Source organism: Sebastes fasciatus, chromosome 18 (genome assembly GCF_043250625.1).
Source record: "Sebastes fasciatus isolate fSebFas1 chromosome 18, fSebFas1.pri, whole genome shotgun sequence".
Lineage (NCBI taxonomy): Eukaryota > Metazoa > Chordata > Actinopteri > Perciformes > Sebastidae > Sebastes > Sebastes fasciatus.
The window spans coordinates 13,445,957-13,458,074 of NC_133812.1; the positions used below are offsets into that span (position 1 = coordinate 13,445,957).

Here is a 12,118-nt window from a genome sequence, read left to right on the forward strand (position 1 = left end):
CAAACTTTGACCCGATGTTCAACACACCACAAATTCACTGGCTCAGTTTCGGCGCACATGGTTCTGGGCTGCTAGTAATGAGTGTGTGAAACTCTGATGTGAAGTTTGATCCAATTACATGCAAACTGGGAGTGGTTTGTTGCGTCTCATGTTCAAACAGCTCAGTCAGATGTTCTCACAGACATATACAGTAGTACAATGCTTTACACCTGAACAACTAATTCCTCTCACTCAGACACTTAAAGTAGCAGTGGGTAGAATTGGAGCAAATATGATTTTAAAAAGTTATTTTTTATTGGTGACAGTAGTGCATGAGACAGGTAATCATGTTCCTCTGTGTCCTCCGGTGCTCCTAATGGCATCTGCAAGATTTCACAGACCAGAGGAAAACAACCAATCAGAGCCGAGCTGGAGCCTTGCCGTCTCTGAGCAGCTGTCAATCACTCGTGAACTCCGATCAAACGGTAGGCAGCGCTGATCAAATATGAATCAATATTCTGATTTGATCAGAGTTCACAAGTGATTGACAGCTGCCTTTATTGAATGAACAGCCAACAGGAACACTCTCTCTCTCTCTGAAATGACCTGTGATTGGCCAAAGTCTCCCGTCACAGACTAGATTTAAGCCTGCTAGATGAAAGCCTGAAAACAGAGCCATGAGGAGGTGCAGGAGTCTAGTTTTCTCACAGAACACTTGAATTACAATATGCTGAAAGGTTATTATGGAAGTTTTGCCCAATGATGCCAAAAATATTCTGCCTACTGCAGGTTTAAAGGGATACTCCAGTTAAATAAAAGAATAATCAAAATCAAAGCATCAGAGGCCGAGTTATCCTGACTTTCAATCCCTCGCATTGGACAAGATACAAAAATGCTGGTTGCTACACCTCCCATAATGCAGCTCGATAGATTGGTGAAACACCATGCCACCACTCTTCTGCCTTTCTGTGAAAAAAGTGGAGTCTCGAGCCTAATTTAGTAACCCAGATGACACCCTTCGGTTTGTGTGGCTTTTCTAATAATTTGCTATTAATTTCCAAGTAAAATTGATGAAATATTAATGAATCAGTTTCTAAATTACCTCTATTTCAACCTTAAGCAGTTGAAAAACTATTTCTTCTCTGCGTCTTCTTGGCACACACACCTGGGTCTGGTGCTAAATGATGGACGTACAGTGATTGCGTCACTTAAATCTCAAACTTCTTTAATAAAACAAAGAAAAAACGGTTCCTACAATATCATTGGTATTTCTATACTGGAATTTATTTTTGTATTTATTGGCCGACATGTACACCGATACAGATATCTGCAACAAGCTAAGACTGGCTGCTATGTTAGCCTAGCCAATTTATCTCTATGTTTGTAATCTAATCTAAATGGAAAGTAAAATAGAAAATACAGAGTGAGGAGAGTATTAAGGAAAAAGAACATGCTTTGAAATTTGAGTAAGACAGATAAAACCTCTCGATGAGAATAATTATTGGTTTCGAGCAGTTTGTTGGCAAGAGAAACAGCAGTAATTTAGCCTGTAAGGTATTACTAGTTTACACAACACGCCCTTCTCCGGATCAAAATATTTATCCCGTGTTAATCCAGAACCTCTGTGTTTGTGTGTAGGTGTGCAGCCCACTGAACTCAGTGCCCTCGATGCATTCTTGGTATTGTTGTCGTCTGTGCTTTTGTATACCACAGACACTATTATTTAGTCACTTCACTCCCTCCCTCTCTCTCAGTATTCACTTAATTCTGCACTCCCAGGCCACTGGACTTAAGAAAGAGCCCCTGTGTTTGTGTGTGTGTGCGTGCACGTATGTGTGTGTATTAAATAGGAATTAAACCCATTTAGAACTCTGAGGTTTTGGGGTCAGGTTTCCTTCATGTCACCACCAAGATCGATGGATGTGACCTCTGACTGCTCCAATTTGTATATAAACATAGCACCGGCCAATCACAGCATCGCGTGGGATGGTGCCAGCCAATGGGAACGTCTGGCAGCATCATGCTCTGTGGCACTCCCACCTTTTGTCCGTCAGGATTAGTGCCGTGGCAACGCCGGTCGCCTGGGAGGTGAGTTTCCCAGAGCAGCGGGACCAGGACAGAAACAGGCCGCTTCACTCCAAGTATTACTTCCTTCCCGGCCAATTGGGAGACAGAACTGGAGTGGTGTGTCTTGTGAGGGTCGCTCTCTAGCTTCCAACTCCAAAACTTCCACCTCGACTGCCAACTCTAATGAGGTGACATCCTGCGCCACAAGCTCAAAGTGTGTTTGTCTGTGCGAGTGAGTGGGTGGGTTGGTGAGGGGCTGTCCTTGTGTGTTCTCTTCTGTGTGGGGTACTCTGTAGAAAAGTCACCCCACTTCTCCCTCCCTTTTCTGTTGGTGGACTACATTAGCCAGGAGGGCGGAGGGCCAGACAGCTGAAATCACCACTGCTCATGAAGCATGTGACTCCAGACCGAGGCCCTTTTGTTTGGACAATTACAGCCAACACACAGAGCCCTGGAAATGCGGTGTGGCATGGGAATAGGCAACCATGGGAATGAACGGACATTAGGAATTATTAAAAACCCGCTTGTGTTCTTGAGAGAAACTGCATGAAATGGGTTCATTAAGTAACAACCCTTCTCATTTTCACAAAATTAAACCTCATTTTTGACACTATTTATGGTCTGGATTTTTTCTGCGATAGCCATTCAGTGTATTTATATTCTGTAATGACCTCTTTAGACAGTAGTTTTCATTGTTTGTGGCCGGAGTCCGCAATTCCCATGCTGGATTCAAATTGCTTTCACACGCCCAAGGGATTCACAAGAAACAAAGCATGCTTCACATTAATTTGGCTGGTTGGATGCTGCCGCAGTAGGAGATGTTGGATTTGCATTAGCAGCAACTTTATACAGCTCTGATACAGCGTTAGGTGAGTGAGCAGTAAACACTGAGGCTGATATCAGTGAGATAAAATTACAAATGTTAGACCTGGATTACATGCATGCCTTATTTCCTTTGTATCACCGTGTGAAACGTAGACTGTATATCAAGATGGACGACATGACAGCTCCCCAAAAGTGAAGCCAAAACATCTTGATCGCCCCCTGGTGGCTGGCTGCAGGATAGGTCATAAAGCCCGCCCCCTCCATGTTAGCGGATGGGACATGGGCCAAACTAAAAGGTCACGTCAAATACATTTTTCCAAAAGATGGTTTCTGTCATTTTAGGTAGTTCTTATCACGCTGATGTATGTTCAAGTATTAATTTTTCTGATAAGTTTGGTTTTAATTAGTTATTTGATGCTATAAAAAGGGGGTGAGACGTCATGATTGACAGCTGCTCTGATTGAAGTATTGATGCTGACGAAGGTCCGGGAATTGTACAAGAGAGGACATGTAACTTTAACTTTCCATAACCATCTCTAGTCTGTGTAATAGAACATGTGTCTATTTGATCATAAATGTAGTTATATAGATATTGTGGTTAGTTGTTTTGTCTTTCTAGCCAAACAGCTGCCGTGGTGCTAACGTAGCAGCTAGGTGGCTCACGCTAAATAGCTGCGGCCGTGCTCAGCTCATGGCTCTGGCGAGTGTTGGTGGGCGGGACCTTGATACCGCGGCTCCAGCCCCTCTGACCAGACTCGGGCTCCAAATGACGTCAAAATCTCAATGGCAGCTCCCGTATACGGGATATTTTGGCTTCACTTTTGTACAGTGGGAGGAAGCGTCGTCCATCTATATATACAGTCTATGGTGTGAAGACAATTTGAATGGCGGACCCCGCCGCTAACAATGAAAACTACTTTATAGAGAGGTAATGACAAAAACAATTGCAGAAAAATGCCAAACATAGATAGTAATTTCATGAAAAACTTTAGGGTTATAACTTTAAGTTTTGAGGACATGAGGGTTAGAATGAAGATAAATAATAAAACAGTCATCCAGCATGAATGAGAACACGGCCCTGCTTTTTATTATGTTTGTTCTGTTTTCTCGCATCTAAATGAAGTTACAAAATCAGAAACCAATGAATACAATGGAAGCAAAGATTGCCAAGCAAGGTGGGGGACCGAAATAGGATCACCAACCACAAGATGAGCCCAAACCTGGCAAACTGTCCAAAATCATTTGTTGGACAGTAGCCAATCATGTTTTTCTAAGTGTAACTTAAGCCAGCTTCACACCGCGTATGCTGGCTGAGACTGCTGGATCTGAGCCAGGATAAACGAAACAACCGATGTTTGTTTAGTGTCTTTTAAACAGGATTTGCTCCATACACTGCTCAGAGGAACCAGTGATTTCAGCACTGCTCAGTCTGCCTGTAAATATAGACCACTGAGATCAGGATCACCACTATGAGCAAAGCAACAAGAAGAGATCAATTGGTGATCAAGAAGCTGGAGCTGGTGGAAGATGAAAACTCTTTGGTCAAATATTGCAAGACGGATGATTATGATGGTGGATGGGTTATCCTATATTCACATTACAATCATAAAAGATCACATTGGTAGACAGCTGATCGATTATCTGAAATATACATTGATTGACTGTGAAATACCCATAAAAAAAACAATCGCTAATACTCAACACAATGACAAAAATCCCACTGACTACCTATCTCCTTCTTGGTGCTCTCCCATGCTAGATTATGTTTCAGCTATTTCAATTGCGGCCAACTCACCTCCATAGCCTCAATCTTAAAACGACGCGCACACATACTGTGCCTCCTCTCAAATCAGTTTCCGGCTCTAAATCCTAGCAAGCCCAAAGGAAGACATCCTGCTGTGTGCTGTGAGTTCAAGTCACGAGGCAGTAAGTTACCTTGAGGACTTGACAAATGTACCTCTACAATATGTCATCTCTAATTACACAGGTACCTATTCAGGTTAACACCAACATTCTCTCATGCTGTTTCTATTCCCTAATATGCAGACAATGACACACAATATGGTGAGTACATAAGAAATGCACCCTGAGATGATTTCCGAGCACTATGTACTCCTATTCCCATGAGCCTCATGTGAGAGGGATCTAAGCACGCATCCTGCCAGCTGTGCAAAGAGCTTAACATGATTCTGTCTTCCAGAGGCTTCGGTCTGAACTGCCAGACACCAAACTCCCAGATCCATGGTCTAATGGTCTATGTCTTTGGGCTTCATGGGTGAAAGACAGAGAGGGCTGCACACAGAGCCCACAATCATGCTACAGAAAACCTCACTAGAGCTTAAATATGTGACTTTCTGGCTGTAAGAAAGAGGAAACTCACAATTAATATTATTATTATTATTATTATTATTATTATTATTATTATTATATCCACAGCTACTATTATTATTATTAGTTATTAATAGTCATTAATAGTAAAATAATAATAATAATTTGGAAAATCAATTTTAAGAGACGTAATCTTTACTGCATTTTATTACTGCTATTATTATTATTATTATTATTATTTTATCATATGCACTGCTGGTATTATTATCATTAGTGTTAATTATATTTCAATTATTATTTCTACTATTATTGCGTCTACTGCTATTATTATTCTGTTATATCCATCGCTACTATTATTAGTTATTAATAGTCATTAATAGTTAAATAATAATAATTTGGAAAATCCATTTTAAGAGACATGTAATCTTCACTGCATATTACTACTGCTATTATTATCTATATTAGCTTATTATATCCACTGCTGCTATTATTAGTAGTAGTGTTAATAATATTTTTATAATTATTTCTGCTATTATTTGGTTTATTTGTTTAGTATTATTTGTAATTATTTATACTGCTACTCTGGTTTCTTCCTGTTTCTTTTTGCTTTATTTTCTAAATATTGGTGTCTTTTAAGGGCATATTATTTATGCATGACACAATAATAATAAAATAAAAAAATATATATATATATACCAGTTTGAATGGTATGAGACAGAAAGCTGCCATTACTTTCTCTCCTAGCAACAAATACAGCCTTATTAGGCTCATATTTATGTGTACTCTGTCTGCTCTTCTTCTTGCACGCACTCACTTGAAAAAGATGGGGCTTATGACGTCAGACCAGACTTGTGCACGCTCGGGTTTGTATAAACAACTGCAAGCAAACACACCCAACATGAAAAAAAAAAAAAAAATTGTTTGTTGTAACTGTTGTATTTACACACTGAAAAAAAATATTATATATAAAACAAATTATATAAATATATATAATATATATGTAATATATATATAATATATATATATATATTTCATTATTATTATTATTATTATTATTATTATTATTAATAATAATAATAATAATAATAATAATATATTTTTTATATATAAATATAATATATATAGATTATATATATAAAATTATTTGCAAAAAAAAGTGAGGAAAGAAAAAGTGTCGCGTTGCTATGACAACCAGCGCAACCAAGGTTTGTTGTCACTATAGCAACCAAACTAGTGTTTGGACCGGAAGGGCTTTTGGTTATAGCTGTTATGTTGGCTAGCAAGTAGCTATAATTTAAGATAGATAACGTTAAGGAAGATAATATCTATAAAGTTTAATCCATAAAGAATGGACTCAGACTCGTTATACTATTCTCTGGAGCTCGTCGCCGGTAGCGGAGGTACTTTAAACGTGGAGCAAAGAGCCGCTCTGCAGACCTCTCTGGTGATCCTGAAGAAGAACTATAAGTTCCATCGAGTCCTGTTTTGGGGTAAAGTCCTGGGATTAAAGGAGGATTATTATATCGCTCAGGGGAGAGGAGAAGATGAAATGCAGGATAAAAAGAACCACTACAGGTAAGAGAGCCTTGATTCAGTTTCTGTCTACAATAGACAGTGTGAAATAAACGTGAGGACTATAACTACCTGTTTGTTTGTGTGTCTCCAGCTTCAACTGCATGGACTGGTTCCTGCTGCCTCCTGCCACAGACTCCATGATCAAGGACGTGTCCAGAGCTGCAAAGTGTCGCTTCATAGGAGACCCCTCACATGTGTATGAGCATCTGCAGAATGATGAAGTGGTAAGTATGATCAATACTGTGAAGTTGAACATAGTGAAAATATTGAACTGTCAGATATATATAGATAGATATAGATATATATCTATCTATATATATCTATAGATATATACATATACATATACATTTGAATGGTTTTGTATTCTAGAATGTTTAAAAGAATGAAAATATATATATATATATACATATATGATATATATGTATATATATATCATATATATATATACATATATATCAGATATGTATATATATATATATATATATCATATATACGTATATATATCATATATAAAATCTGATATATATATATATATATATACATACATAATATGTGTATATATATACATATATATTATGCAGTAGTACTGCATCAGAGCAAGATAAATTATCCTGTAGGTATTTATAAATATAACTCCTACTGTTATCCAAAGAAAAATATTTTAGCACAGCACACTAGATTTATAACTAAAGCCAAAGATGTGAGACCAAAAATAAACATACAAAAAAAAAAAAAAAAAAAAGATGAAACTGCAGAATGTCCTACCTTTGCCAACAGATCATTGATTTATTTTTTCTGGCTGATATCAACGCTGATTCTGTAAAGCCATGAAATTCCAGCTGAGAGATGGACTGTTCTTGGTTTCAGACCAAAGTCAATGAGGAGACCAGGCTGGCAGTGACGGTTCATCTGATCGATGAGGAAGCGTCTGTGGTGCCACGTGGCGCCTTCGTCAAGAGTCCGCATGGCCTTGTCCAGATGAACCGCAGCTTTGGTGGTAAATTCTGACACATATGTGCCTGTGTCTCATTGTGGAGTATTAGTATTTGCTGCTGCATGTGAATGACCCTGTGGTTCAATTTCCATCGGAGTGGATGCTTAAGATATACAACCTTTTTAGAAATATTTCATACACAACTCTCAAAATTATTCAGTTAACTTGCTACCAAATATGAATGATGCCTATATATATATATATTTTTTGACATCATTCCACTGTGGAAGTGCATCATAATTGCTGCTATTTGGTTTAAATTATTGCCGATGTGCATTGTTTCTCAGGTCTGTCTCACTCAGAAGCAGGGAGCCTTGACAACTACCTTCACTTCAGCGAACCAAAGAATCTGAACAAGAAATCCATCCTGGAAATGGGTGATTTGAACCCGGCTATCGACTTCCTAGATGTACTGAGTGATGACATTCCTCAAGGTGAAACCACAGAGTTCAGTCTGTTCCACACCATAGCATCACACACAAACAAATATCATATCTTACGAATTATTTAAGTACATGAACACACCTTAAGCAGGCCCTTTTATATTTTATGATCATTGAGATTTAAAATGTTTTGTTAAAGGTGCAGTGTGTAGGATTTGGTGACATCTAGTGGTTCGGTTGCAGATTGGAACCAACTGAGTACTCCTCCACTCACTCCTCTCTTTTCAAGACGGCGGTAACGTGAGTGCAAAATCGTGGTAACGCCGTTCGCCTCGCTCAGAGGCCATCCTAACTGTAGTAACACTACTTTAGGAGACTGGCGGTAACACGGTTGTGCACTCTGCGGCACACAGCGTCACAAGCATGACGGAGAACGACAGTGGCCTTCAGCTAGAGCCAGCGTTTGGTCTGTCCGTTCTGTTTTACTGTAGAAACATGGCAGTGCAACATGGGGGACTCTGTGAAGAGGACCCGCTCCCTATATAGATACAAAGTGCTCATTCTAAGCTAACGAAAACAAGATTCTTAGTTGATTATACACTAATGAAAACAGTTATGAATATTTTATTCCATTTCTGCTAATAGATCCCCCTGAAATGTTACACACTGTTCCTTAAAGAAAACTAAAGCCCTTTTTATTATTACGATCACAGAGATATAAGATGTTTTGTTAAAGGTACACCGTTTAAGATTTGGCGGCATCTAGCGGTGTGGTTGCAGATTGCAACCAACTGAGTACCCCTCCGCTCACTCCTCCCTTTCCAAGACTGCGGTAACGTGAGTCACCGAGTATAAAACCGTGGTAATGCCGTCCGCCTCGCTCAGATACCATCCATACAATAATAACTACTTTAGGAGCAACGGAAGTCAGATGGCGGCTCACGTTACCGCAGTTTCACAAGCGTGTCGAAGAACTACGGTGGCCTTCAGGAAACGTAAAATGCAAAAGGCTCTCTCTAGAGCCGGTGTTTGGTTTGTCCATTCTGGGCTACTGTGGAAACATGAGGGAGCAACATTGCAGACTCCGTGAAGAGGACCCGCTCCTTATATGGATATGAAGGGCTCATTCTAAGCTAACGAAAACACAACAATTCTTAATTTCAGGTGATTATACACTAAAGAAAACATAGTTGTGAATATTATATTCCACTTCTGCAAATAGATCCCCCGAAATGTTACACACTGTTCCTGTGGGAAAACTACAGGTCTATCAGTGCAGAGAAAGATCATCCTATGATCTGGACCCATCAATACACAGCTAGTTTGAGGCCTTTACAGTGGTAAATCTTTAGGTTTTTCTCATTTTGTGTGTTCCAACTGCCCTGCCAGATAACAACTAAATGAGGTGTGATTTTAGCACAAATCATTACGGTGATTCAACTGACTGAAATTCAAGAGTCTCTTCCAAGTGAAAACATCTGAATCATTTTAACAGTAAAACGGTCCATTAAACATTGTTAAACTCACTGAAAAAATCCATAAAACTTATGATGTCAACCTACCTGCCAAAATAGAATAGGCTTTCTGGGAATATGTTGGAAGAGCTTTTATACACAAGTGGTCTGATAACCGAATGACTACTGTTGGATAAGAAGGAACTGGGCTCTTGGGTCTAGATTCATGGCCTGGCCTCAAGATCTTCACAGGAAAATCCCAGACAATTATAATATGACAAATAAAAACAGAACAGAAACCAGGACATGGGAAGAGGACCACCCAAAACCAAACTGATGTTAAATGATTAATGGCACTGCTCACATCTGTAGGGAAATCAAACTAAAACAAAACAAGTAATAATATAAGGTCTTTAGCTAAGTCATGGCTATTAGTGTTGTGCATTTTTCAACATTAAAAATTTTAGTGCAGTACGACAATGAGTTTGCGAAAACTAGCTTTCATGAGACGGGTAATTCCTGTGTATTCTGCATTCCCTATAATCTTTTTTGTGTAGTTGAAAGCATGAAATGATGATGATGAGTCTATCAGGTTTGTGTATTCAAATCCTGGTGGGAAGCTCAGACATTTAATCTGTTGAGCAGTAATGCACATGTTGGAAACATCGAACCCAGGAGGCAAACAATACGCAAACATGGATGCTGTGAAAAGAATGTGAATTTAGACGTGTCTAGCAAGCTTTGAAGTTAGTTGCTTCGCTGGCTGTACTCCAGGCCATAGTGAACGTTGAAGTGGATGTGTGTAAAAAAAACGTTTAGCGGACATGACCAAACATGCAACAGCTGTCTGATTTATTAAGAGAGCTTCCACATGTGTATATGTTTGTGTGTGTTCTTTGAGTTGATGTGAATGTCAGCAGCGTCATCGCTGCAGCAGACACTACACAGCTGTCTGAATGCCACGCTCGCTGCAGCCGTCTCAGCGGCAGATCGCATGCCTTTGCTGAAAAGGAGAATGACTTAACATTTTTTTAAAAAGGGACTCTGGGGGGAAATGTGGTATGATGTTTTTCCACCGAAAGACAGGTGCTTTCCTCTGAGACCCTACGTTTAGCTCTCCCCCTTTTCAACAGCAATCCTGCAAGCTGTTCCCAGCTCCTGATTTATGGCTTTAGGTTTGTCCTCCTGCAGCAGCAGTACAGTTAGGACCAGGACACCAAACATGGCTTTTACTTTTAGTTGAATCATACTTTGCCAGATGAGTTCAAAGACAAACAAAAAGTGGTGAAACAACTGATTTATTTGACTAATTTCATCTGGAATCACCTCCCTTTTGTGTAAAAAGCATCAATCAAAGGGTTTTTACATTTATATAGTAGCAGATCCAATTCTAAATTCCCCGGGACTTCGGTTCATGGTCACACCCAAACATATTGAGAAACAGGTTTGACTGTAGATATCTAAAACACAAATGTTTGAATTCCCTCGACTGCCTCTAGCGAGTATAATTGTTTTGGACTGATTTCCGAAAATTACTGTATTTCTCTCTATTTCAATTCCCCTCAACCTGACATGGCAGCCTCCCGCATTTAAAGCTGCAGTAGGCAGAATGTTGTTGGCATCATTGGGGAAAAAAAGCCATAATAACCTTTCAGCATATTGTAATTCAAGTGTTCTGAGAGAAAACTAGACTTCTGCACCTCCTCATGGCTCTGTTTTAGGGCTTTAAACAATCTAGCGGGAGACTTCGGCCATCACAAGTCATTTCAGAGAGCGTTCCTATTGGCTGTTCATTCAACGGAGGCAGCGCGGATCAAATATGAATTAATATTCTGTTACTGTAATTCCTATTTCTCACCTCAAATGTTTTCAGAAACATCTTGTAGTGTGCTGTTTAGCTGTAAAGCTGCTCAGAGACGGCAAGGCTCCAGCTCAGCTCTGATTGGTTGTTTTCCTCCAGCCTGTGAAATCTTGCAGATGCCATTAGGAGCACCGGAGGACACAGAGGCACATGATTTTTTTTTTCTTTCAGATTACCTGTCTCATGCACTGCTGTCAGGATATAGTGACCGTTTTATCAAAAATAACTTTTTTAAATCATATTTGCTCCAATTCTACCCACTGCAGCTTTAAATATCGAGCGTTTACAGCAAGCCTTCTTCCGTTTGTGTGTAGGATCATGGAGTCTTCAGCTCGAACGTGCCGGCCAAGTGCGCGTGCTTCGCAGCCTGCTGTGGCTCGGCCTGAGCTTCTACCACGTGCCGATGACGCCGCAGCACGGATACATCTACATCGGAGATGGGACCAAGAATTTGGACCTCCCCTTCATGCTATAAAAAGTACAATATATCTTTGCACCTACTTCAAGCTACATATTCTTCATGTGTCTGTTGTTATCAACCCTCAAATTGTATTCTATGTAACATATTGCAGGACTTTTTGTTAAGTCTTATCTCACACAAATAAACTGAAGAGGTACAGTCATGCAGTTTGAGTCCACAAGCTTTTTTTGT

The 12,118-nt window shown here is 39.6% G+C and overlaps 2 protein-coding genes across 8 annotated transcripts in view; one reads left to right on the forward strand and one right to left on the reverse strand.

Moving 5' to 3' along the window:
• Nucleotides 1–12,118, reverse strand: part of itsn2a (intersectin 2a) — a 347,088-nt gene that overhangs the window by 15,838 nt on the left and 319,132 nt on the right. The window lies entirely within an intron of this gene.
• On the forward strand, nucleotides 6,426–12,090 carry rsph9 (radial spoke head component 9). Its single transcript, XM_074615677.1, has 5 exons — nucleotides 6,426–6,774; nucleotides 6,866–7,002; nucleotides 7,619–7,771; nucleotides 8,056–8,202; nucleotides 11,781–12,090. The coding sequence occupies exons 1-5, from the start codon at nucleotides 6,548–6,550 to the stop codon at nucleotides 11,939–11,941; spliced, it is 825 nt and encodes a 274-aa protein (XP_074471778.1). The 5' UTR covers nucleotides 6,426–6,547; the 3' UTR covers nucleotides 11,942–12,090.